The 24,453-nt window shown below is 42.7% G+C and overlaps 1 protein-coding gene across 4 annotated transcripts in view; it reads left to right on the forward strand.

Annotated features, from left to right (window-relative positions):
* The first annotated feature begins 502 nt into the window (after nucleotides 1-502).
* HMGA2 (high mobility group AT-hook 2) overlaps nucleotides 503-24,453 on the forward strand; it is a 135,254-nt gene continuing 111,303 nt past the window's right edge. For 3 of the 4 annotated variants that reach the window (XM_035128506.2, XM_060279639.1, XM_035128509.2), the window contains exons 1-3: nucleotides 503-965; nucleotides 3,418-3,504; nucleotides 18,284-18,334. In XM_035128506.2, the coding sequence (XP_034984397.1) occupies nucleotides 834-965; nucleotides 3,418-3,504; nucleotides 18,284-18,334 (270 nt within the window). In that variant the 5' untranslated portion in view covers nucleotides 503-833. Of the gene's footprint in view, nucleotides 966-3,417; nucleotides 3,505-18,283; nucleotides 23,698-24,453 lie in introns of those variants that run through there. The other variant, XM_060279638.1, reaches the window with a different exon arrangement.

A 24,453-nucleotide genomic window follows, 5' to 3' on the forward strand; every position in this document is an offset into this window, starting at 1 on the left:
CCTTTCTCTCCGCCATCCCCCAACGCCCTCCCACCCCACCCCAATTTTTTTTATTAAGAAAAAAACACCTCACGACCCTCATCCCAGTTTGCCACCGGGGGAGGGGGAGGAATTTCCTATTCCCATCCCTAGCAGGCAGGTCACTCACAGGCTCCAGCATCGTGGTGGTTGTTTGGGGGTGGGGGGTGGGGAGGAGAGACAAACTCTCGTCGTCCAATCCCTCCGCGCTTATCCAACTATAGCTCTATTTTCAAGGGCCCCCCCCCCATTTCTCTTCCTCTCCCGGCGTGCCTGATTCAAGGCAGCCGAAAGGCGCGCTGGGTCCTCTCCGCGTCTTTGCCATGCGTCTCCTCTGGAGCTGAAACGGACCGGAGGGCTGCGGAGCCCCCGCTCGCCTACGACGAGGAGCGCGCGCGTCCCGCCCGACCGCCCACCCTTCCTGCTCTCTCGTGGCGGCGTTGCAAGCCAGCCTCGACGTCTCTCTCCCCCCCCAGCCCCCCGAAAGCAAAAAGGGAAAGAAACCCCCCCCAAGCGTCTATTGCTGCGGCGTCCTGCCTTTCCACTCCCGTGCTAAATTGCAAAAAGAGGCTGCAGCAAACACCCAACACCACCATTATTACCACCGTCGTCGCCACCTCCTCCTCCTCCTCCCTTTCTCCTTTTGGCAGCACCAGGACGTCCGGTGTGGTGCTGCTGCTGCTGCTGCTGCTGCTGGGGGCAGCGCGCACGCGAGCTCGCCTTCGGCGCCTGCCGCTTTCTTCCGAGGTGCCTGGCCGGGCGAGCGAGCGCTGAGGCGACGAGAGCGCGGCTGCAGCCCAAGCAAAGGAGCCACGATGAGCGCGCGAGGCGAAGGAGCCAGCCAGCCCTCGGCTTCGGGAAGCGCCGCCGCCGCCGCTTCCCAGGAGCAACCTGCCACCTCGGAGCCCCCGAAGAGGGGTCGTGGCAGACCCAGGAAGCAACCCCAAGTTAGTAGCCTCGACGCGGAGAGCGCGCGCAAAGCCGGAGTGGGGGGTGGGGGGCACCGGGAGGGCACGTGCCCGGCGGCGAGGAAGCGGCGCGTGGTTGGAGATGCGACGGTGCTGGTGCTGGTGGTTGCTTGCTGCCACTGTTGTTATTGTTGTGGCGGCGGGTGCATTTGCTGACTGCTGGAAAGAGGATCGGGGGAGAAGTCCCTCTTGGCTAGGACAGAGGGACACGTGTGTGTGTGTGTGTGTGTGTGTGTGTGTGTGTTGGATTGTCCGTCTGTATGTCTGTCTGGGCGCGCGCGCTTGTTTCTTTTTAAAAGGCGAAAACTTCCCTCGGCCTTTCTCCATTGTGTGCCCGGGAGGGTTTATTTCGGTCTGGAGCTCCGAGCAGCTCGGATCCCACCAACCAGCGCTCCGAGCAGATTTTAAACTCGAGGGGTGTGCAAGCGGGGCAGCAGGCAGGCTGGGCTCCCCGGCTGCCTTTGCTACGTCTCAATCTTTTGTGTGTGTGTGTGTGTGTGTGTGTGTGGTTGGTCTCCCAGAGGGCATTGCCGTCCCCGGTCCTCCTTATCTTGACTATGGGGGTTTAAAAAACGCGCCACACTCCTCCGGTGCGTATGTACAAAAGGAGACCCTCCATGATCGCATGCATGTCTGCGTTATCTCTTTCCACCCCCACCCCCCTGCACCGGGAAACCCGGCTTGCTTTTTTTTTTTTGAAGAAGGGGTGATTCTGTCTTGGGAGACACCCGCCCCCCACATCTCCTCGGGCACTTTCTTGCAACCCATAATCGAGCTCCGTTTTGCTCGCCGAACATATAAGAAAGACGCCTGGCTCTCGCTGCCTCTTTGCACAAGGCAGTGGGAACGCCAGGAATACTTTGTACTTCTCTAAGTAAACAGGCCAGTGGGGATACCGGCCTTTTTCTCTACATACACGCACACAGTCTGCGGATGCAACCAATTAAGCATTGCAGTTGTAGCTCAGCGGAGCCGGCAGGGAGAAAACTGCATCCTGGCCGGGGTTGCTGCTGCTGCTGCTGCTGCTGTTTGCAGTGTTTTCGAGATCCTCGGAATTAGAGATCGGGCAGTAGGGATACGCGAAGTGCATTTAAAACTTGACTTCCGCGGGCTTTTCTCTCTCCCCCCCTTTTCTTTTCCTTTTTTAAAGTTAACTTCATTCATTATCGTCAAACCACTTCCTTTCAGAGCAAATCAGATGATCAGCAAGCCGATCTGAGCCCAGAAATGCAAAGAAACTCCCCTGAAAGGGGCGCCTCTTAAGCTTGGAACGAGGGTGGATGAGCACCCCCAAAGTCCTCACCCCCCGCCGCTCCTAGGTCCACCCCCCTTTCTCGAGCGAAATGCAATAAAATACCTTTCGGAAGGATCGCATGCCCCCTCCCTTTGCGTTACCTTTGTTGAGCTATCACGACGTTCCTTCCCCTTCCCAGTTCACCCACCTACCCCAGCCTGCATCAGCCTGGTTTTTTTGTTTTCGCAAAAAGTGTGTGTGTGATTTGAGAATGGAATGTTTAGGGTTTCAGTGGATTGTACAGAAAGAGCTACCCCCCCCCAATGTGGCTCCCCTCTCCCCCCCCCTCCCAGTCAGTGTTCAACATTGTTTCTGTTGTGACTCCTTTGGAAGGATATTGTGTCACTTAAGTTTCCTTTCTAGCCCAAGAGTTTACCAATAGGGAGAATTCCAAGACTCCTTTGACAAACTGAATTTAATTAGTCTTACCGCATCCTGTAATCCAAATGAAATGCTCAGTATTTGGAAGTGGATGTGGAGGAGATAGATATATATTTTCTTTTAGTCCATATGATTCACTGAATAAATATTTGGAATATCTGAAAACTGAAATCATATTCAGATGATGATTTTTATTGACTATCAAACAGAGAAGCCATTGGGGAGCAGAGTGAAAACAATCAGTGTTTTTGTATACCTTGAAGCCCAGGCACCTTTTAAATTCTGCATTGTTTTTCATCTTGCCAGGACAGCACTCCACACAATATATAATGTTAAGCTATAGAACAAGACACAACTCTCTTTGTAACTTTCAGATTTTTTTTTAAAAAACTATAATTTAGAGAGACTTCAGTATTTTAAGTTCTTTCATATTGGAAATCTACATCAAAATTAAACCTCTTATGTGATTGCAAATGTAAATTAAATGAGTAATTATAAATCAATTGTGAAAAGCCATGAATGATTAGAATTGCAAACGTCATCCTTGATTATAAAGGTTGGGGAAGTTTATATAAACTTCCAGTAGGCATGAACAAATGTTTTAATAAAATGCACTCACATTAATGTTTTTATGCTCTTTTTATTTTATTTCACTATTGAAACTGATTGAGTAACTGACACATTGTTTGTATTGTGCATTTTAAGTGTCCAAGGTTGTGAGATTCTTGCCACAATAGCATGTTTTCTTGTGTTTAGGAACCAATGGGAGAGCCATCTCCTAAAAGACCAAGAGGAAGACCTAAAGGAAGCAAAAACAAGAGTCCCTCTAAAGCAGCGCAAAAGGTGAGGTTTGCTCACATTACCACCCCCCCTATCAGCCAATGTCCAAAGGATTTCAATTGTGGAACATCTAATTTGCAGAGTTTGTGCCATTTTAATAATATTTCATGAAGGGGTGTTGTAGGAGGAGCCAATACATGCCGGGGCAGTTTTCTTTCCATTCTGAAATTAGCAATCCTTGGTTGCTACTTAAACATATTTAAGTTCTGCACTCTAGGGTGCTGCTGCAGAAGAAATAAAAATTGAGTGCTGAGAATTAAGTACATTTTGAATGTCTGTCAATAAAAATGCTAATTTTGCAGGCTTCTACGTTATATCCAAACTGTCTGCTGCAGCAGAGTGTTTTGTTAAATGTGTGGATGGGAATAAAACCAATATGTCTTGGTGAGAATCAGGGGGTTTCTGAAAAAGTTTTAATTATTAGAAATTATTATAGGGCATTGTAGGGCACTATGCTAGCTTATGCATTATGTGGTTTGCTGGATTCATTTTGGGGGCAAGTTTTTGAAAGAAAATAGAAACCATTTTTGAACCATCATTACATTTTGAATAATTGTCAGGAGATGGGAGACACCAACAGATTAGTTGTAATGAAGGGGTGAATCCTTTTCATCCTCAGTTGGTTTTTGACAAGACTTTCAGGTTCAGTGGAAGTGAAATAACTTTTTTATCTAACAAATGTACAAATACTGAACTAATAATATATATTTTTTACCAGAAGAATACTAGTGACATTATGAAAGAGTTTTATGGAGCTTTGAAAATAAACACTGGAGTCATGTTTCTGTAGACAAGTCACCCAGCAGTTAGCACCAGCACTCTTAATTTACAAGCATATTGTTGAAAACAAAGTCTTACCAAACCTGGATATCAACTGTGGTGTATATTCTCTAGCTATGTAATTTTAAGAAGCTATGTGGCAGAATGCCTTTTAGAAGACTGTTGTGGGCTCCTCAGATTAGTATGGTGGTTTGTGCTTGTGGGAATTAGTCCTGTTATGTTTGATAGTTTTCAGGGTTATAAAATACCACAGCAAGTTATGATAAATTTTACTTTATTTAGGGACTGACTGTGGTTTTGTGTCTGTTTTATTTTAACTTTTGGATATCAGTACAGAAAACCTTTCCCTGTGCGCATTCTCTCTCTCTCTCTCTCTCTCTCTCTCTCTCTCTCTCTCTCTCTCTCTCTCTCTCTCTCTCTCTCTCTCTTGCTCTTCCCCTTTTCTCTCTTTAGCAGCTGAAGTTTTAAAAGGTATATTCAGCCAGCTAAGTGGTCCATCCCCTTTTGTTAAGGGTTTTGTCACCCTAGTCTCCCTGTAGCATTCTCTTAGTTGACTGTTCCTCATGTAGCTTTTGAGGAGGGGTGGTTAACCTGTGGCCCTTCAGATGTTGTTGGACTCCAGCTCCCATCAGCCCCGGCCAGCATAGCCAGCGGCCAGGAATGATGGGTGCTGGAGTCCAATAACATCAGAAAGATCATAGGTTAGGTACCTGTGCTTTAGAGGTATATATCTAAAAGAGATATATATTTACAACTCAAAGTAAGTTCTATCATTTTGAACCTCTTAGGTTGCAATCATACACACAGTTACTTTGGAGCGCAAGTCCCATTGAACACACTGGGGTTACCTCTGAGTAGATATAAGATTACATTGTAAGTGGTCAAGCAAAAAAAAGTGTTAGGGATAGTCTTTATAACCTGCAGTTAAAATTGTGTTTACAGCAAGGGACATTTAAACATTTATAGAGCTTAAACAACAAATAAACTTCCTACCAAAATTATTTTAATGCACACACTATTGATTGATTAAAAGGATGCTTATGATTGCAGGCCTACGGAGAAATAATAACCAACCTACATTTGTAGGAACATTTTGGAATATAAAGTGAATTTTAAGCAAAATTACAGACTGAAGCAGCTTAATTTTGGAGCTGCAGAGTTTGCTAAGTTTGTGAAGACAAAAGCTACTCACTTTTGGTTTACTATAAATTTAGTCAAAGGTCAGATCATTGCTATTAAAATACTTGGTGATTTTAAAGTTACTAGTCTGACTTTAGTTTCTTCAACTGAATCATATCAACATTGCTTCATTTATGCTGAAAATAAATAATCAGTTGGATGCCCATTGAAATGAATGGATGTTGTCTAATATTGCAATGTGGTGGCTGGGCAACTACCATTCATTGAAACTGGGACTATGTAAGATGTTCCAAATGGACATCTTAGTAAATAAACATTTAGTAAACCTTTCATAGCAAAAATCATAGTAAAGGTAAAGGGGCCCCTGACCATCAGGTCCAGTCGTGGCCGACTCTGGGGTTGTGGCGCTCATCTCGCTCTATAGGCCGAGTATAGGCCGAGGGAGCCGGCATTTGTCCGCAGACAGCTTCCAGGTCATGTGGCCAGCATGACAAAGCTGCTTCTAGCGAACCAGAGCAGCGCACGGAAACGCCATTTACCTTCCCACCGGAGCGGTCCCTATGTATCTACTTGCACTTTGATGTGCTTTCGAACTGCTAGGTGGGCAGGAGCTGGGACCGAGCAACAGGAGCTCACCCCATTGCAGGGATTCGAACTGCCGACCTTCTGATCAGCAAGCCCTAGACACTGTGGTTTAACCCACAGCGCCACCTAGTAAAAGCTACATGCTGGTTGAACTCAAAACAAATGATCTGTGTCTGATATTTTTGTTTATGCAGTTTAAATGTTCACATATGAGTTGGTTTGTTATCTATTTTCAGAAAGTCTAAACTTGGTAGGAATGCTTGCATGTAAGGAAGTGATCTGATTCTAGAGATCTGTGTGTGCATTTGGATGTACAAGTTGCCTCATTCATTCATTCATTCATTCCAATGGAGGGAACAGACCCACCTTTATGGAAGACAGTTTACACAGGTGTACCTCCTGCATTGGAATGAATGGGGAAACTCCATATATGAACAGCATGGTTGCGTTGCAACTTCTACGCTTGTAAGAATTCCCTGGTTTTGTGTCTAAGGTTAAGGTTTACACCTTCGTGTGATGCTAGCATGACATACCATGCTGATCCTTCAGAGCATTTGGTATTACTGTATTGCAAAAATTTCTGTTCTTTAAACAAAAGCAAAAAGCTTCAGTTTTGAGGATGTCAACTCTTGAAAATCATTTGTATCGTTGTGAGGCATGCTTGTTCATTTTTTTTTTAAAAAAAACTTCCATATGGTTTTATTTCCATCTTTCAAAGCAGTGCTTGTTCACTGCTTAAGAGCATTTTACCCTTAAAGATGGTTCTATATGCAGTGAAAAGTGGCTGGAATTTCTGGTGAAGAATGGGTGGCCTCTTTTTCAAAGGGAGCTAATTGAAATGTATTATGCCTACAACATGCCAGATAAATGTGCATGGCTAGAATTCACAGAGGAGACCTAAGAAGGCACTCATGATTAATTGATCAGGTGTTCTCTTGCAAACTTGCACATCATAATTAAAAATGTATTACACAACTGACAGGGAATTTTTTTTAAAAAGAAAGAGGTAGATTGCTTTGTTATATTTCAACAACCAATACCTCTCCTGGGATGTTGATTGCTGTGTGCATTTAAAATTTCTTGGTGCATGATGAGTTGTTGGTTAAAAAAAAAAAAACTTGCAAGGCTTGTGTCTGGACTTTGAAAACTGGCCTAAAGGCATTAACAATCCCAAAACTGAGCTTGTAAAGAGATTAGCAGTGTGAAACTTGACAATGCATATAAAATGCTGCAGGAACATTTGAGCAGTGTGTTTCATGTCCGCTGCACAAATCTCAAAGTGTAGGCAGGTAAAAGCAGTCAGGTAAAATCCATAACTAAATGAATTCATAATCTAATAAAATGTGTAATGTTTGAATCCATGCAGAAATTATGGTGAGAGATAACCAATCAAAAGATGAGAAGTGCATTCCCTGTGCTCATATATATTTAGAGCTGTGCCCCTTCCCTCAAACAAATTCTGATGTTATTACTTGAAAACCTATTCTCTAAACATTTGGAAATGGGTAGCTACACGCTCTGCATGTAGGGTTTTTTGTTGTTCACGTTCTGGGCTTGGGCTTGATAAAAACACAGAAATAATTAACACCTAAGAGGTTAGAGGTGATGCCAGATCAAGTTCATCCCAGTTTTAAAAGTATAAATATATTTTGAAAATAAATGATTTATTAGGGTGAAATTAAATAATGAAAAGCAAGCTACTTTAAGAATAGGAATTCTTGTAACATTTGTATTGGGGCAAGGCACATTTTGCACTAGGAAAATGGGCTTGTGAGTCTTTAAAACAAGAAGCCAGGATTGGGCTTGAATATCCTTTAAATATGGCTATGTTTTCTATTCCTCAGTTGATCACCCACAATCAGACTTGGACAATGAAGCATGATTTGCATGTGTAAACCTTGTTTATGTGTAGGCTGCTGCTTATTTAAGTTTTGAGTGAAAAGAGAAGTCTATCGCTTCTTTTGCGGTCAAGATCGCAAACACAGTGTGGCAGTTTTAACAGTTCTATCTGTCACAGACCGATCATCTTTTTGTTTTAAAAGTGATTCCCTGGTCCAACGATGGAGCACATTGTAGAACTGGCTCTTGTTATGTTACTTTCACTTCATCATCTTCCAAGTTATTCCTAGACCATTGCCAGATTTGATCTTGATGATCTGTACTTCTTTTTAAAGTAGTATATAAAACCAATACTTGGTCCTAACCAATACTTAAGCTTTAGTTTTACCTGGCAATTGACTTTGCACCAATTGCTGTGACCACATTGGTAAGTGGATGATGTGGTGGTTGAACAGATGGCTATAAAGTGTGGTCCAGGTGAAGCAAGTCATGTGCTTTCTTTAGCATGTACAGTTTGTAACTGCATCCACATTGACTGTGCCACTGCAAAGCTATTTAAAGTCAACTGAGGTCTGGTGCAGTGAATGCTTGGTGAGCTGGGTGGTAAAGCAGGCATTTGACTGCTTCAGCCTGTGCTGATCTGTATGAATTCACTGTAGTTGCCTTCTAAGCATGTCAGTTTGGCTCTGGTGACTGGCCTTTTGATGGGGCAGTTTTTGTAATGTTGCCCCTCCCTTTCCCCATAGAGGTTGGGGATTTGGTTGAGGCAGATTTGACTTTTGTGGAGTGCATTATGATGTTGTCATGACACTGGAGTCCAGCACTAAGCAGAAGACCAAGTTAGAGGCTGCAGGACCACAGGCTGAGGACTTGGACCAGGTTCCTAGCTTTGAGCCTGATATGGGTGAATAGGGGCTCCCTGAACTTGACAGGCAGGAGGCTACTGAAATGCATACTATAGCATCAGGACAATAGAAACACAGCCAAGACCCTCAGGTTGCACACAGGGTGGGAGACCATGTAGTGAAGGAAAAGCACCTGCCTTCAGCTATGCCTTTAAGAGTCTGCAGTTCCCAACAAAGGTGTCCTTTTATAGAACTGGAATGAAGGCAGTGGCTGATCATTTGGAGCTCTGCTTTGTACCCCATTGATTCCTCTTTAGGAATATAGTCTGCTTAGCACGATTCTGAAACACAAATTCATATGTCTTGGAACGGATCAAAAACAACAACGCACATTTTCATGTCACGATCACATTGATTGTAGCACATTGGTTGTAGCAAAAGGACATTGTCAGTGTATCTAAAATAATAGGTGCATAAATGCATTTCACGCTGTCTAGATGTGAGCAAAGCAGTGTGCAAGATTATACCAAGTTTCAGGGAATTGCAGGGAATTGCAGGTGGGGAGGGTGGTGTTGTGTTCAGCACCAGGCATCCTATAGACACCTGACTGCAGCATTCAAAATTCTCCAGGTGCCAGGTGCATTTTGCCCCTAGCTATTGGCCACTTGCTGCCAAGTGAAGATGCCGGGGTGCCAGGATGGCACCTGCTGTCTCCACCATCTGGAGGTGCGTACCTGGGGATCCTTGGATCTTGATTGCTTTCACACACCAGCAACACACACTGTAGAATTCTATCTGTTATATTTTATCTGCACAACGAGAATGAATTGCAGGAACCAAAAAAATCACATTGAAAAATATGACTTTAGATCCGCCTGGCCCCCAAATGGCAACTAGACATTCTGTTTTGGTGATTGTAACACCTAGCTTATATACGTATTTGAGTTTCCAACACTGTCTGATTGACCACTGCAAGAACAGGGTGCTGGACTAGAAGGGCAATTGATCTGACCCATACATATTCCTATGTTCTTATATAATCAACCATCTGTCCTAGTGCAGGTCAACTGTGGTTGATAGCTTCTGTGATCATGTGACTTTTGGTGTTATTCCTGATTGTAATTGTATGATGGCAGGCATTTTCCTCAGGCTCACTTCAGAGGTTACTCAGGCTAGATCTTTTTCCAAATTATTGTATGAACTGCTTACAAATATGTAAATCAGAGTCTGCTGTTTTGTTTCCAAAACAAAACAACAAAACAAAGCAAAGCACCTTTAAACCTTGTATCTAATAAGCATTCTTTCCTTTTCTCCCGTTTATAGGAAAATGTATTAAACGTTGAGTTAAATCATGCCACATCATGTTTGGTCACATGCTGTGATGCAACACAACCAGAAGCAAGTTGCCTAAAATTTGATCAAGGCGTGAATAGAATTAGGCAGCAGATTGAGTTGGTTAAGCAGATATAGATTGCCACAGTTCATGGGCATAACTTGTGATGACTTTTTGCACAGTAAGGGTAGAACTTAGGAAGGGGAACGTAACCCTATGATCAGGGCTGTGGAACCTCAGGCCTGGGGGCTGAATGTGGCCCTTGAAGCCTCTCTTATCCAGCCCCCAGAGCTTTCTCCAGGCCACACTCCGTGCTGATTCTGCATTGCAGCCTCCTGGAGTGTTCCCTCCTGACGGGAATGCATCCTTGAACTCTAATAATGCCTCTTGCTTGTATAGATAAAGAGGAGAGAAAGGTATGTGAGTTTATGTGGAAAATAGGCTAGTAAACGAAGGGGGGAAATTATATTTGTTTCTATGCCCACATTTGCCTCTGAACCTGCCCATAATTGGCAGAAAGCTGCCCAGGAAGGATTGTGTCCCTTGAGCTGATCTGGATAATGATAAATGAAGTGGTGGAGGAATCAGTTTAGATGTTGAGAGTGGCTTTGACTGAAGAAGTGATGCCTAATGAAGCCTTTGACTGAAGCCTAATGCTAGTAAACTTGCCAATTGAACTGGTGGCACTTCTTGTAATATCTAGAGGAGGTTTTCTGTAGGCTGCAGGTATGGATTTAAGTTCCTCTTTAAAGGCTCCAAGAATACAGAGGCAAGCATGGTGGAACTCTTTGCTCAGAGGTGCTGTGGCTACCTGAACTTTCACCGAGAGGGTTCCATCTCTCTGTTTTCATGAGCTGCTACTATCAAGTTCAGTTGGAAGATGGATTCCAAATAAGATGTTGGCTGTGCAGCTGATTGTTGGCTACACAGGACTCTCTTCGTGATTGGCTGATTGTTGGTCTTTGCTCTGTACTTTGAAGCCCCAATAACCAGCTGATAGTTGGTGCTTCAAAGCACCTTGCCTCTAAATCCATTTCTGGCCCAGTTTCAACTTCACCTGATGCCCGTACAGTGGTACCTCTACTTACGAATAACTCTACTTACGAATGTTTCTACTTACGAATGGAGCTCCGTCCGCCATCTTGGATGTGGTTTAGATAGGATTTTTTCTACATACGAATTTTTAGATAGGGTTGCTTCTACTGTACTTACAGATTTTTTCTCCCAATGCATTCCTATGGGATTCGACTTACAATTTTTTCCGACTTACAAATGTGCGTTCGGAACGCATTAAATTCATAAGTAGAGGTACCACTGTATATGATATTGGCTGTATGGCTGGTGGGCTTGGCCCAAGGGACGCCACAGGTTGGATGTTCCCTCTCTGTTCTATAGTCAGTGACTGGCCAATGCAGTCAGGGCTACTGCATTGGTTTCTAGATGACCAGTCAGCTCTCTTCACTCTGTTTGCCATTGGTGAGTTTCCTTACCGTAACTCAAAACTCACCAATGGCAAACAGAGTGAAGAGAGCAGTTGTGCTTTTTGGGGTTTATTTGGCTATAACGTTTGATAGAATAAAAGTAACTCAACACAGTTTGTTGCATTATAGTCTGCATTAAATTATCCTTCTAATGATATATACTTTTTATGGCATTATGTTATGGTATTATTCTAAAAAAGGCTGATGTGATGAGCCCTCAAACCTCAGAAATACAACTTTTCCTAACGGTTTCCACAATTTTAGCTATTAGTGTATCTAAGAAGGTTTAGCAGGATCTTTTGCCACAGAACATTTGAGCACAACAAAATCTGGAGCATTGAGGAAGACCTAGCCCCCTTAATGTTCCTAGTAGCTTCATTTGTGTCGTCCATTACAGAAGCATCCTCATATTACTGATGTAAAGTTTTTGCCCCTCTAAGGAAAAGAAAAGTAACATGAGAACCCCTAAGACCCCTTGTAAGTCATGGCTGGTTTAAAATAACCCTCCTCATTATCTTTGAGGTATTGTCGTATTGTCTGTTCTGTCCCACATTCTAGACACAACATGAATTGACACCAAAAAAGTACATAAAATAAACATTGGCTGACTTATTTTCCTCCCTCTAGAATACAAATCCGTGGTGGGTTTTTTCTTCCTCTCTTTCTTGAGTAAAATAAAATTATATGTGAGGAATGTTGACTGTACCACATTAAGTGACTGGGCGTTGTGACCTCTAACAGCTTTAATCTTTAAGAAATAGTCCTTTCCAGATAATATATTTTTATTATAACAAAAATTATTCCAGATAGGAAATACAGTACGGTTTGTTTCATAGGTGGCTTTTATGCTAGCTTTTGGCACTTGAGGCGAATATATTTAGGACCCACCTTGTTTTTGTGATTGCAAGTTGTTCTAAACTGTTTTTAGAATCATAGAATCGTAGAGTTAGAAGGGACCTCAAGGGTAATCTGGTCCAGTGGTCTGCAATGCAGGAATTTTAATATTGTGTTTTAATGTTGTAACTGACCCTGGGACCTTAGGGTGAAGGGCAGGCAAACAATAATTATTTTCAACACAATTTATAATTGGGAATGAGTCTTCCAGTATTTCTTTCTTTTTCTTTCTTTCTTTTTTCCACAATCCCAATAGTGTTTTACTTAGGAGTAAGTCACACTTAGTTTAAGGTGGCTTAGCTTCAGTTAAATGTGCATTCCTGGCCACAGTCATACCCATGCTTACTTGGGAGTAAATTGCATTTAACCCAGTGGAACTTACTTTCAAATAACTATCCATGGAATTTGGTCACATGCCTTTCAGAGTGGGGGTATCATTACTTTCCGTTGGTTTATCACATCATTCCATATCAAAAAAAGCAAGACCTGGAATGTTTCAGTGTTTTCTTCCTCTCTCTGAGAAATGTCCGATGTGAAAAATCTTTGGGGATGCGTAAAAAGAGTTCCACTGAAACAATATTCATTGGCAGGAAACCACATAATCTCCATTAGGACTATATGAGCAGAAAAGTAGGAAGATCTAGTTCCTCATTATGTGTATAATTGACTTTTAAATAATGTAACTACATGAAAATGAGCAAAGTATGATTAGCTGGTGGTAAATGTCCAAATATCTCTTCCAATCTCTATTTTTTTGGGGTGGGTGGGTGGGTGGAATTCAGTGAACCACCACCCTTCTCAGAAAGTGCCCTTGTATGTTCTGTCTGTTTTGTGATATGCCATTATGTGATTATCTTGACATTAGGTAATACAAGTGATCTGTGCTTTGGTAACTTCCGTTCAGATTACTACAATGCTCTCAAAGGCAATGAATGTACTGCAGGAAAGCTTTAGGAGCAGAGTATCAGCCTGAAGTTTCTTGGACACTCACGCTTGCCTGCATTTCTGATTGTAATCTCCCACCCCTTTTTTCAAATGCAAAGGGTTTTGCAGCTAATTGGGGACTTAGTCACAACTTATCCTTAGTTAAGAGGGACATATACAGTGGTGCCTCACTAGATGAATTTAATTCGTTCCACGGGTCTTTTCTTATAACGAATAATTCGTCTAGTGAATCCCATAGGAATGCATTGCATTTACAAAAAATTTTTTTGCCCATAGGAACGCATTAATTGAATTTCAATGCATTCCTATGGGAAACCGCGATTCGCTAGACGAATTTTTCATAAAACGAATTGGTCTAGCGAGGCAACCTCCGCTCGAAAAATCCTTTCGTTAAGCGGAAATTTCGTTAAGCAGGGCATTCGTTAAGCGAGGCACCACTGTAGTTTGTTTGTTTGTTTGTTTGCTTTCTTTCTTTTTTACTCTGAAAGCCGTAGCTCTCCCAGGAATTTACCTATGTATGTATGTATGTATGTATGTATGTATGTATGTATTTATTTAATTTGCATACCACCCTTCACCCACAGATCTCTAAATCATCATACCACACCCCAAACAACAAATATGCTTACTTTTCATAAACAGATCTCCCTAAATACCTCCAAGGGGCAGGCATGACTGTGTAAGCAACCCAAGCATGGGCAGCAATTAGTTGTTGTTGTTTTTTTTGGGGGGTGACCAATAATGCTGTGTGTGAATTGAGAGAAACTCCCCACCATCTCTTAACAGTGGTGCTGAGGATGCTGGGGCTCTTTGGCCAGCAGTAGTTGGCCATAAATTGATGTATCAGTCTACTTCGGGTCTACGTCACTTTGGCACATGTTTGCTATGTCTGTTCCATCCCATTTCCACAATTAAAAAAGCAATGAAAAGTGCAGTAAGCCAAGAAGAGAGTCCTAATATTTGAGAAGTCTGAACGCCAGTAGATCACTTAAGTTCCAATCTGGAAAAGTTGCCCAGCAGGTCACTTCATATCAAAGTTCACATTAATTTGTTCAAGTACCCCTACTGAAGGAAAAGTGCTTCCCAACTTGCTGATTTATCATTAGCTTGCAAGGGAATTCCGAGAGGAGTGTGTGTGTGAGGTGTCGGGTTTAGTGAATGAAGCACAAGCCATGATAACTATATATTGGAGGCATCTCCTGATACACACCTCTACATATTATGTTGTATTTCTGCTGGAAACTGAGGGGTATAATAATCCGAGTGTTTGCAAGATCATCCTTCTTTACGATGCATCTGCTTAAGACATTGGTTGCAAGCTACACATGTGCCTGTAGATGACTTTTCTGGCACCTGCAGAGTCCCAATGACTTCCTTCCCCACTGAAATAAAGCTTGAAAGAAGCCTTCTGTTGTAGCCTGTTGAAGCAATTTTCAAGCCTAATTGCAGCAGAGCAGAGCATTTTGGTGGGGAAGGGAGACTTAGCTCTCCCCTCACCAGCTGTGACGTCTCCGACAGAAGCCTAATTGCCCTGCGGGAGGGGTGGAGACAGTGTGCGCGTGATTGTGGTGCATGTACATGGCTGGCATACACAGATAGTCACCGCCATAGTTCCTCTAGTTTGCAAATGTTCCCCTGAGTTCCAGAACACCGGTGACTCTTGGTTTAAGGTGACCAAAGACCATTTGCCAGACTAAAATGCTTTTAAGGGATTAGATGGGAAGTTCAAGTTACCGTAGAGGGATGGCTGCATTATTTGTGGCAATCTCCACTAGAATTTGGTTATAACCAAAGCACAGATAAGTTCTCTTGTGTAGGCAGCCAGGGCTTCCTTAATGCATTATCCCAAGAAAGTTTCACCTTACACTCACCACTTTAAAGATTAACTTTTTAACAAGTTTGAAGTGATAATTTTGCCCTACAATAGTGTGAATTTTATATTTTCACACGTTTCTCCTTGGTGATATGGTGGAGATATTTGGCTACATTTATTTGCTTTGAGGGTAGCAGGGACCAACGGCAGTATTTTCCCAGCTTTCTGTGAAATTCCCTTTACATGGCATGGTCATGTACAGAGATTTGCCAATAAGTAAACTGATACATTAAGATGATAGATTCCCGAAGGAAAAACGAAAACACATGCATACACTATTAATTACAGGGCATAGGCACTACTGGGATTAGATGGGATTTCTTAAAGCCTAAAATGGTGAGATGTATGATAAAGCTGTGTTAATCACAGCTGTAAAGGGAGTAAAAGGAAATTTTTAAATCTCCCAGTTCGGGAGAAAATCTTGAAAACGTAACTGCAGAATATCTCAGAAAGACTCAGAAGCCAAAAGAGAAACAAGATTAAATCCTATGGGTGGAATTCAACCTTGCACTAAGGCATTTGTTCCATCAGTGCAAGTATTTATACTTGCTATACAGAACAGTCTCCCCTCTTTCCCCCTTACATGTTGTTCTGGGGGGTTTTCCTGACCCAAAGCAGACGTGCGGAGGGTATGCAGGGGGAGGAGGGGGGCTGGTTTCCACTGGAACAACTTCTAAGTTGAATGTATTGTTTTACCTTAGAAAAATCTTAAGTACTTTAAAAAAATCTTGCCAATTTTTAATTCTGAAATTTATCGTTTTGATTTGTTAACTCTGGATTGTACCTAATGAAGGCACCCCTTAGGTAGGGAACTTCTTAAAGCCCTCCTGGGGTGGGGAATGGCATTCCTTCCTGGAACACGCTCCAGTGGCAAAAGTGGCTAGAAGAAGACATGTAAATCTTACTTCTTCTTCTTCTTTTTTACATTAAGCTAATTCTTACACACTCTTCTAGGGATGCGGGTGGCGCTGTGGTCTAAACCACTGAGCCTCTTGGGCTTGCCGATCAGAAGGTCGGCAGTTCGAATCCCCACGATGGGGTGAGCTCCCGTTGCTTGGTCCCAGCGCCTGCCAACCTAGCAGTTCAAAAGCACATCAAAGTGCAAGTAGATAAATAGGTACCTCTCCAGCAGGAAGGTAAACGGCGTTTCCTTGCACTGCTCTGGTTTGCCAGAAGTGGCTTAGTCATGCTGGCCACATGACCCGGAAGCTGTACGCCGGGTCCCTCGGCCAGTAAAGTGAAATGAGCACCGCAACCCCAGAGTCGTCTGCAACTGGACCTAATGGTCAGTGGTCCCTTTACACTATCTTAAGCAATAATGATTTTTAAAACCCTAAGCACGACATCTGAAAATAACACTCTTCTTCATCTATTTATTTCTCAGGTGTACTTAGTCAAGCCAATACTCCTCAGCCTTGTCTTGCTCACCGTCTCTCAGCCCCTTCCCCCATTATCTTCATACTGGAAAGTTAATATTAGGTTTACAGGAATGTTGTATGCCTTATTATGGTAATGTAAGGAAAGGAAAGTTATATACATATTATATGCTAAATATATATACAGTGGTACCTTGGTTGTCGAACGTAATTCGTTCTGGAAGACTGTTTGACTTCTAAAATGTTTGACAACTGAGGCTCAAAGGGCGGTTGGCAAAGTCAGTGGAGAAAAATGAAGAACGTGCAGCGAAAGCCATTACTTCCTGGAAGCAATTACTTCCAGGTTTTCGGCGTTTGGATTCTGAAACGTCCAGCTTCCGAGACGCTCAAAAACCGAGGCACCACTGTATTTTAACTATAGCTATATAGAAATTCAGCTACATAATTCTTGCACACACTCAGTTGGGAGAGGCAGCCAGTGATGTCAGTGAGTCTTTCGTATGAATAACCACACATAGGATAGGCGAGTGTTGTTAGCGAGCCATATTAATTTATAGCTGCTTTGCATGCAGTTAGGAAAATGGTTTATGCACATAACTTGCTAAAGGATCTGTGAAGGTGCAGGGGAGATAAAATGTTCGTTTACAAGTAAGATGACACATTTTTAAATTCAAGAATTAGTCAAAAAGAATTGCCACACCGTGCTTTTATTAATTCTGTCTCTGGTGTCAATTAGAATGACCGCTCAGTCTAGATATATGTATCGAAAGGGTGAGGAGGCAGATGGAAGATGTAATACAGTGGTACCTCGGTTTATGAACACAATTGGTTCCGGAAGTCTGTTCATAAACTGAAGCGTTCATAAACTGAAGCGAACTTTCCCATTGAAAGTAATGGAAAGTGGATTAATCCGTTCCAGACGGGTCTGCAGAGTACTTAAACTGAAGCGTTCATAAACTGAAGCATGGGTGTAATTGGTTCCGGAAGTCTGTTCATAAACTGAAGCGTTCATAAGCGAACTTTCCCATTGAAAGTAATGGAAAATGAATTAATCCGTTCCAGATGGGTCCACGGTGTTCATAAACCGAAAATTCATAAACCGAGGTGTTCATAAACCGAGGTTCCACTGTAATTTAATAAGGATTCTGTGCTTTGGAGTGTCCACCCCAATTTCCCTGGGAAGTCAGTATTCAAGTCAGGGACAGATCCTATGTTTCCTGATTCCCCAAGCCCCAGGCTTTTGCGTTAGCTGCCATCACTAACATTTTGAGTTAGTTTTGGCCTGCAAAACAAAGACAAGTTCTTTAAACAGATATGTCCAAAGGATAGTCTTTGTCAAGTATGTTGATTTGCTTTTCCATACATTCTTATCAATAGTCTAGACACAAGGAGAACACAGTGAATAGTCTATCATTTTTAAAGAAGCAGTTTCCTTCCTTAAACAAAGAGGTTCTCATTCCGTTTTATGAAAGGATGGGAGCAGCATTTCTCTATAGGGGACAGAGAGATAACAAAGTGATTTTTCTTTGTGCCTCTCATCTAATCAATAGATAAATAAAATGAACACTGTTGCGGGAAGTATGCACTGACTAAAGACAGTATTAAAAAAAACCCAACCCACCAAAATTGCCTAACAATATCATATAACGTACTGTAATTACAAATACATATCTTGTGTTTTTTGTTTACAGAAAGCAGAAGCTACTGGAGAAAAACGACCAAGAGGCCGACCCAGGAAATGGGTAAGTATTGCATTTTTAGTTTTTATCAAATTAATTTTTCCTCTCTTAAGAATTCAGCAAGGTAACTTTAAAAAGAAAGAAAGAAGGCAGCTATTTCGTTTTAGTTTAACAAACGGCTGCGGTCAATTCAATGTGCCTCAATCCAGTGAACCAGACCCCATCATCAGAGGTTGGTATTGGCAGGCATGTTCCAGGGCCCATGAATGGGTGGAGGGCACAGATTGCTAATGCCAGGCCTGAGATGGTTGGAGTTAGCACATCAGAAGTGGAGGGGCAGAGAGGTGGCACACAAGGAGGCCGCACATGCTCCCTATAATTGCCCTGATGAGTGACCTCCCCACACCCCTGGCGTGAGACAGGCTATACATGCTCATTACCCTTGTATGGTGTATGTATATCCCTGCCCCCTGTAATGGCTAGGGGCAAAAAGTCTGTGTCTGACAAGGTATCTGTACTACTCCTTCTCCCCACTGCCACCATCACTGCTCTTCCAAGTCCTTGGAGCCTCCTGGCCAGAACCCACTCCCCTCCACGCCTTGGCAATGGCAGTGAGTCATGGAAAGGGATGGGACCTGTGCTAGTTCTGCAGGGAAGGAGAGGAGCATCAACCCATAGTGGCACTGGTGAGGAGCAGATTCTGGATTGGGGAACTTGGGGCTTCCAGAGGTTGTTGTACTCCAGCTCCCGTTGTCATCAACCAGCATGGCCATGGGTCAATGAAGATGGTACTTGCAGTCCAACAAAAATCTGGAGGGCCACAAGTTCCCCACCCTGATGTGCATTTATAGGGGGCAGGGGGGGGGGGCTCACTAGAGGCCTCTTGAATGAGACTCACAGAAACCTGCAGCACCCTTGCTGAGAGTTAAAGACAGGTGAGGAGTTATCACCGCTTCCTACCTTTAGACTCTGGGAGTTTGCTCAAAGACACATTTTACTACTGTTTGCTGGGAGGGGATATCTGTGTCTTATCAGCATGAATGAACTTCAGCTCTTCCCTTTTTAAGTGAGAGGTGGAGGGGAAACAGAACACTGAGGTAGTTTGTTGAGTAATTCAGTTACAAAGGTTAAAGAGTGGGGTTTATCAGGAGTCCAAACGTGATTAGGAAAGAGGATAACATTCAAACGCAGTGTATACAAAAAGCAGGTTAATAAACAAAACTCCTTTGTCTCTTTCATGAATGTCCCATAGTTTCTGGAAAACACCCCGCTCCAATGGTAGGAAACTTATACCCACTGCCTCAGTGATTCATATTATTTCTCCTGTCTGGATCACTTCAGAGCAGGGAAAGGCGGGCCTAAGGCAGAGGCAGTTTTAGGGTAGCACAACCAGTGCGATCGATCCCTGGGGGAGCCAAAACAATGCTATAGAATGAAGCGAGAGGCAGGGAGGGGGAGCGGATTTTAGCGTCACCGAGGGTGCCTGAGGGAAGAGGATTTGCACATGCAGGTCGCTTTGCTACACCAACTCAGCATCTGAGGTAAGGTTTGTGCCTCCCAGGATGGAAGAGGATGGAGCAGGAGAATATCTCCTTGCACCTCTTAAAGCAGCAGTGGTGTGGCATGCACAGAACAATAACCGAGAAGCATGCAGGGTGCACATTCACTGTCACACATGCAAAGAACAAGGCCTTCTTTCCTTTGCTGCTCTGTTGCTGCTCTTTCTGGTGCCAACACAGGCCCGGTCTCTCTACCAAATAATACTAATAATAATAATAATAATAATAATAATAATAATAATAATAATTTATTATTTATACCCCATCTATCTGGCTGGGTTTCCCCAGTTACTCTTGGCGGCTCCCAACAGAATATTAAAAACACAATAAAACATCAAACATTAAAAACTTCCCTGAACAGGGCTGCCTTCAGATCTCTTCTAAAAGTCAGATGGTTGTTTATTTCCTTGACATCTGATGGGAGGGCATTCCACAGGGCAAGCGCCACCACCGAGAAGGCCCTCTGCCTAGTTCCCTGTAACCTCACTTCTCGCAGCGAGGGAACCGCCAGAAGGCCCTCAGTGTCTGGACTGAACGATGGGGGTGGAGACGCTCCTTCAGGTATACTGGGCTGAGGCCGTTTATGGCTTTAAAGGTCAGCACCAACACTTTGAATTGTGCTCGGAAACGTACTGGGAGTCAATGTAGGTCTTTCAAGTTATGTGGTCTCGGCAGCCCCTTCCAGTCACCAGTCTAGCTGCTGCATTCTGGATTAGTTGTAGTTTCCGGGTCACCTTCAAACATGCCCTTCATCCTCCTGCTCCCTCCAATACTTCACTAGTCATTGCTGCTCTCCAGGCAGCGAGGATGTAAGTCAAATCAATATTGAGCTCGGGAGCCTGGGCCATCTCAGTAGGGCTCTGATCTTCCTCCTCCATGTGAAGAGAATGGGATGAGCTGGGTAATGTGGACAAAAAACTGCAGTAGGATGCCAGTTGTGATGTTGAAGAGCAGACAGTGGCCATCCCTGTTTCCTGTGCAGGGGGCATGTAGGCACACATTAGGTTCAGAGGCAAAGTTTACGTCATGCAACTGCTTGGAGTAGAGGAAAGAGGTATCTCTGGATTGAGACCCTGCCTGAAATTCTGAAGAGCTGCTGCCTGTCAGTGTAGATGATACTGAACTAGATTGGCCTATGGTCTATCTATCTCACTACCAGGCAGCTTCAAAGAAGTAAGGATGTCATTCAGCCTTAGCTGGTCCAAAACTACCCCCCCTTTATTTTTGCACGTGGAAACATAATTGAAGAATTTTTACATTATGATGGAAATGGTAGAGGCAATTCATTCAGTGGCAAGCCCATTGGCAGTGTGTGAGCCCCAGAAGTTGCTCATTTTTTAAAAATAACATTTTTGTGGGGACGCAAACCTTTGATATTAGACCTGCTTTTAAGAGATTCTTTAACCATATGCTGTAGCTTTAGATGAATGTCATCTTTTGAGAAATGAAGAGTAAGGGTAATGTATGCTTTTTATAGTGTCTCTCTCTATCTCTCTCTCTGGTTTCCACGGAACGAGTATATTGCAAATAGTTGTTAAAGGACTACACTTTAATTTTGTGTGTGAAGAAGTTCACTGTTGGAGGGAAAGCCTATTGTATCCTGCTGGTGCTGTCTTCACAACCATAAAGCTGATGGTGGAAGCAAGGATTGATTGGCACAGTTCAATTTTCCCAAGCCCACAAGGTCTGCATGCCAGGGACGAGTGCGTCCAAACACTCTCTACCCAAGCCCCACAGCCCAATGGGATGCCTGTTGCCTCCTCTGCCATTTGCTGGTGGGGATGCAAATATCCCTTCCCTGTTCATCAGATGACGTCATCAGCAGCGGAGGGGGCAGTTGCCTCACTATCAAGGTGCAAGACCGGGAGGAGTGCTTTCCATGTTTCCGCCCATCCTGGTGCCATGTCCACATTACCTTTTCTTTATACCATTTATGCCAAAATGTTTTTTGGGGGGTAGGGTAGGATGAAAAATTTGCTTATGGGCTGGCTCAGGTTCCCTGGCAGGGAGTCAACCACCCCTGAGTTATATTATTTAATCTTTCAGAAAGTGTGAAGGGTTTTAAAACTCATGGTCATATTTTTTTATCAGAAGATGATAAAATAGTGTTGTTGGGTTTTTTTAAATAAAAAAATCACCCTTATCTGGTAGTTATTTGTGGATGGGGGAGATCGGATGCTTCTAAAGGGGTACACACCCATACCTGCGAAAGGTGTGCATAGCTCCCTCCATTGAAGTTAATGCTTTATGGAAGGATCGCCAGATATATAATGGACCACACATGCAGAACTCTGTGTTGAGAGCCATGTATAAAGAGATGTTAAAAAAAAAAAGGGAGGAGGATGTTACCCAAAGCCATATGGCCCTTTGCATTTTAACAACCCACCTCAGTTTACACTCCACCTCTGTTTGTCATACACATTTCCTTTAAACCTTTAAATTGCACTGGACTTATTTTTGTATTTAATCCAGTGCATTTGCAGTTAGCATTCCTTCTAAACCACTCTATTATTTATAATAGGGGTCACTGAGATTTTTTGTTTTTTTTATGATATTTGAGGTGGGGTAGAAGGTGCAAAATTACATGTGGTCGAGTTTTGCTTTTTTGCTTTTTTGTATAACTCTGCAAGCCTTTCTTTTTGTGAGTCTAGGATTCTGTGTCATATGTTGTTCATCAAACTGTAAAGTATTAATTCTCCTGTTTCCTTCAATGTGTACATGCAGAGATATATTAGCTAACGGAGCTCTGCAGAACTTGTGGTAGCCAAGTCTTCCTTCCAGTTCCAAGTTATATACTTTACATCTGGTGATTCTCGTTTTTTTTTTTTTTTGAAATGGTAACTAAATTTATCGGACCAATGTGATACCTTGGAATAGTACTAGAAGTCATAATAATAACAACGGCATAAAGTGCATTCTGAAGTGTGTAGTAAATTACTTTATCTTTTCAATAAAATTATATTGCTCCTGAAAAGCATTATGTGAAAGTAAGATTACTGGAATAAGCATAGAGCACAATGTCATGCATTCTTTGATCAGGGAGACCCCAAATACAAACCAAAATCTGGAATCAGTATCTTAGTTTCAAATATACAAACAATTATTTCTTGCCCAAAGCCTGACATATCCAGGCAATCTCCGTAAATGACTTATACATTTGTAAATTGCTTTCCATCTATAGGTTCCAATGTGATTTACAGATATATACTTAAACCAGCTAAAGTATATTAAAAAAGGTGTAGGTTTAAAAACAACATGGAATGACCTTTGCACCTGGTTGAGAAAGCTTGTTGAAACAAAAATGTATTCAGTTGTTTTTGTAAATTACAGATACAGTAGTGGGCGGCTGTCATAATCTCGACAGGAATACGGTTCCACAGATACTTGATTCGAGCCCAGTGATTTTCATGGGACTTAAGCATTCGTAGCTGTGTGCCAGATCGTAGCCAATGGCTCTGATTCCCCAGAGCGATCTGTGGCCTGTTCACAGGTTGCCCTACTGAAGATGAGTAGTGTGCATCAATATGTATGGTGCAGGGTAAAAATGGGGTTCCCATCTTTCAGGATTGGTTAATGCTGTGATCCTTGCTGAAGTGGATTCATGCATGACGATTAGCAGTCAGTGCAGTAGGCTTTGACATTCCTTCTCTCTGCCCACAGTCAAAGATGAACATCTCTTTAGAAGCTGTGCACAGTCTTTTAAAGTAGTGAACATCTTTGGCCCACGGGCTCTTTACAAAGAACTGTGAATTGAAGCAATTAACCTGTAAATTTCATTGACTTCAGGCTGTGTTTTCAACTCAATTTGCTTAATTTCGCAGCCATAATGGAACACTTTTTTACATGGAGAGATGCAATAAAAATGTATTAATGTCCACATTTAAAAAAGTGTGGACATTAATACATTTTTATTGCATCTCTCCAAGTACTCCAGGTAGAGGAGGATAAAATATGTCTGTATTAAATAATAATTTCAATTAAAAAAGACAGCACTTTTAAAACAAGCAGGAACACAAAAAAAGTGCTAACATGCATAATTAGGTGGTTAGATCAGTTCTCAGCTGAAGGCCTTGGAAAACAAGTAGGTTTTATGTCTCTTTCTAAAATCCAAACACTCGCCACCTTCTAGAATGTTGTTCTTTTAACTCAGGGCTATCGGTGAAAAGGCCATGCTCCTTGCTGTGACTGTTTTAACTTCCCACAAGGAATGAGCACAGAGGCAACTTCTAATCAAAATATATCCATTTGCAAGAGAGCTCATAGATGAAGAGATGCTTACTGAGGTTTGTAACATGCATACCAAAAAAGGGGGGGAAGGTAGGTAGAGATTGAAGGGACCTGTGGGCTTTTTGACATATTTTCTCCATCCATGAAATGTACTAAGACATTTTCCCAATAAATGTAGCATTTGTAGCAGGCTTCTTTTTCCAGCATTCTTTAATTTTCAGAGCACTGGGTGATGGCCCTGCCAGTGATATGGGCTATGTTTTAAAGAAAAGAGTATCTGACAGACATGTTACACATCAGTCATGCAACTGTGTAGTGTTTGTTCTTCTTTTTGCTGCTATGGTTGAAGCATGGAGGCTAGACCATTCAACTGTATGATTATACAGCACCATCAGA

The sequence above is a fragment of the Zootoca vivipara genome, chromosome 10 (genome assembly GCF_963506605.1).
Source record: "Zootoca vivipara chromosome 10, rZooViv1.1, whole genome shotgun sequence".
In the NCBI taxonomy this organism is placed as follows: Eukaryota; Metazoa; Chordata; class Lepidosauria; order Squamata; family Lacertidae; genus Zootoca; species Zootoca vivipara.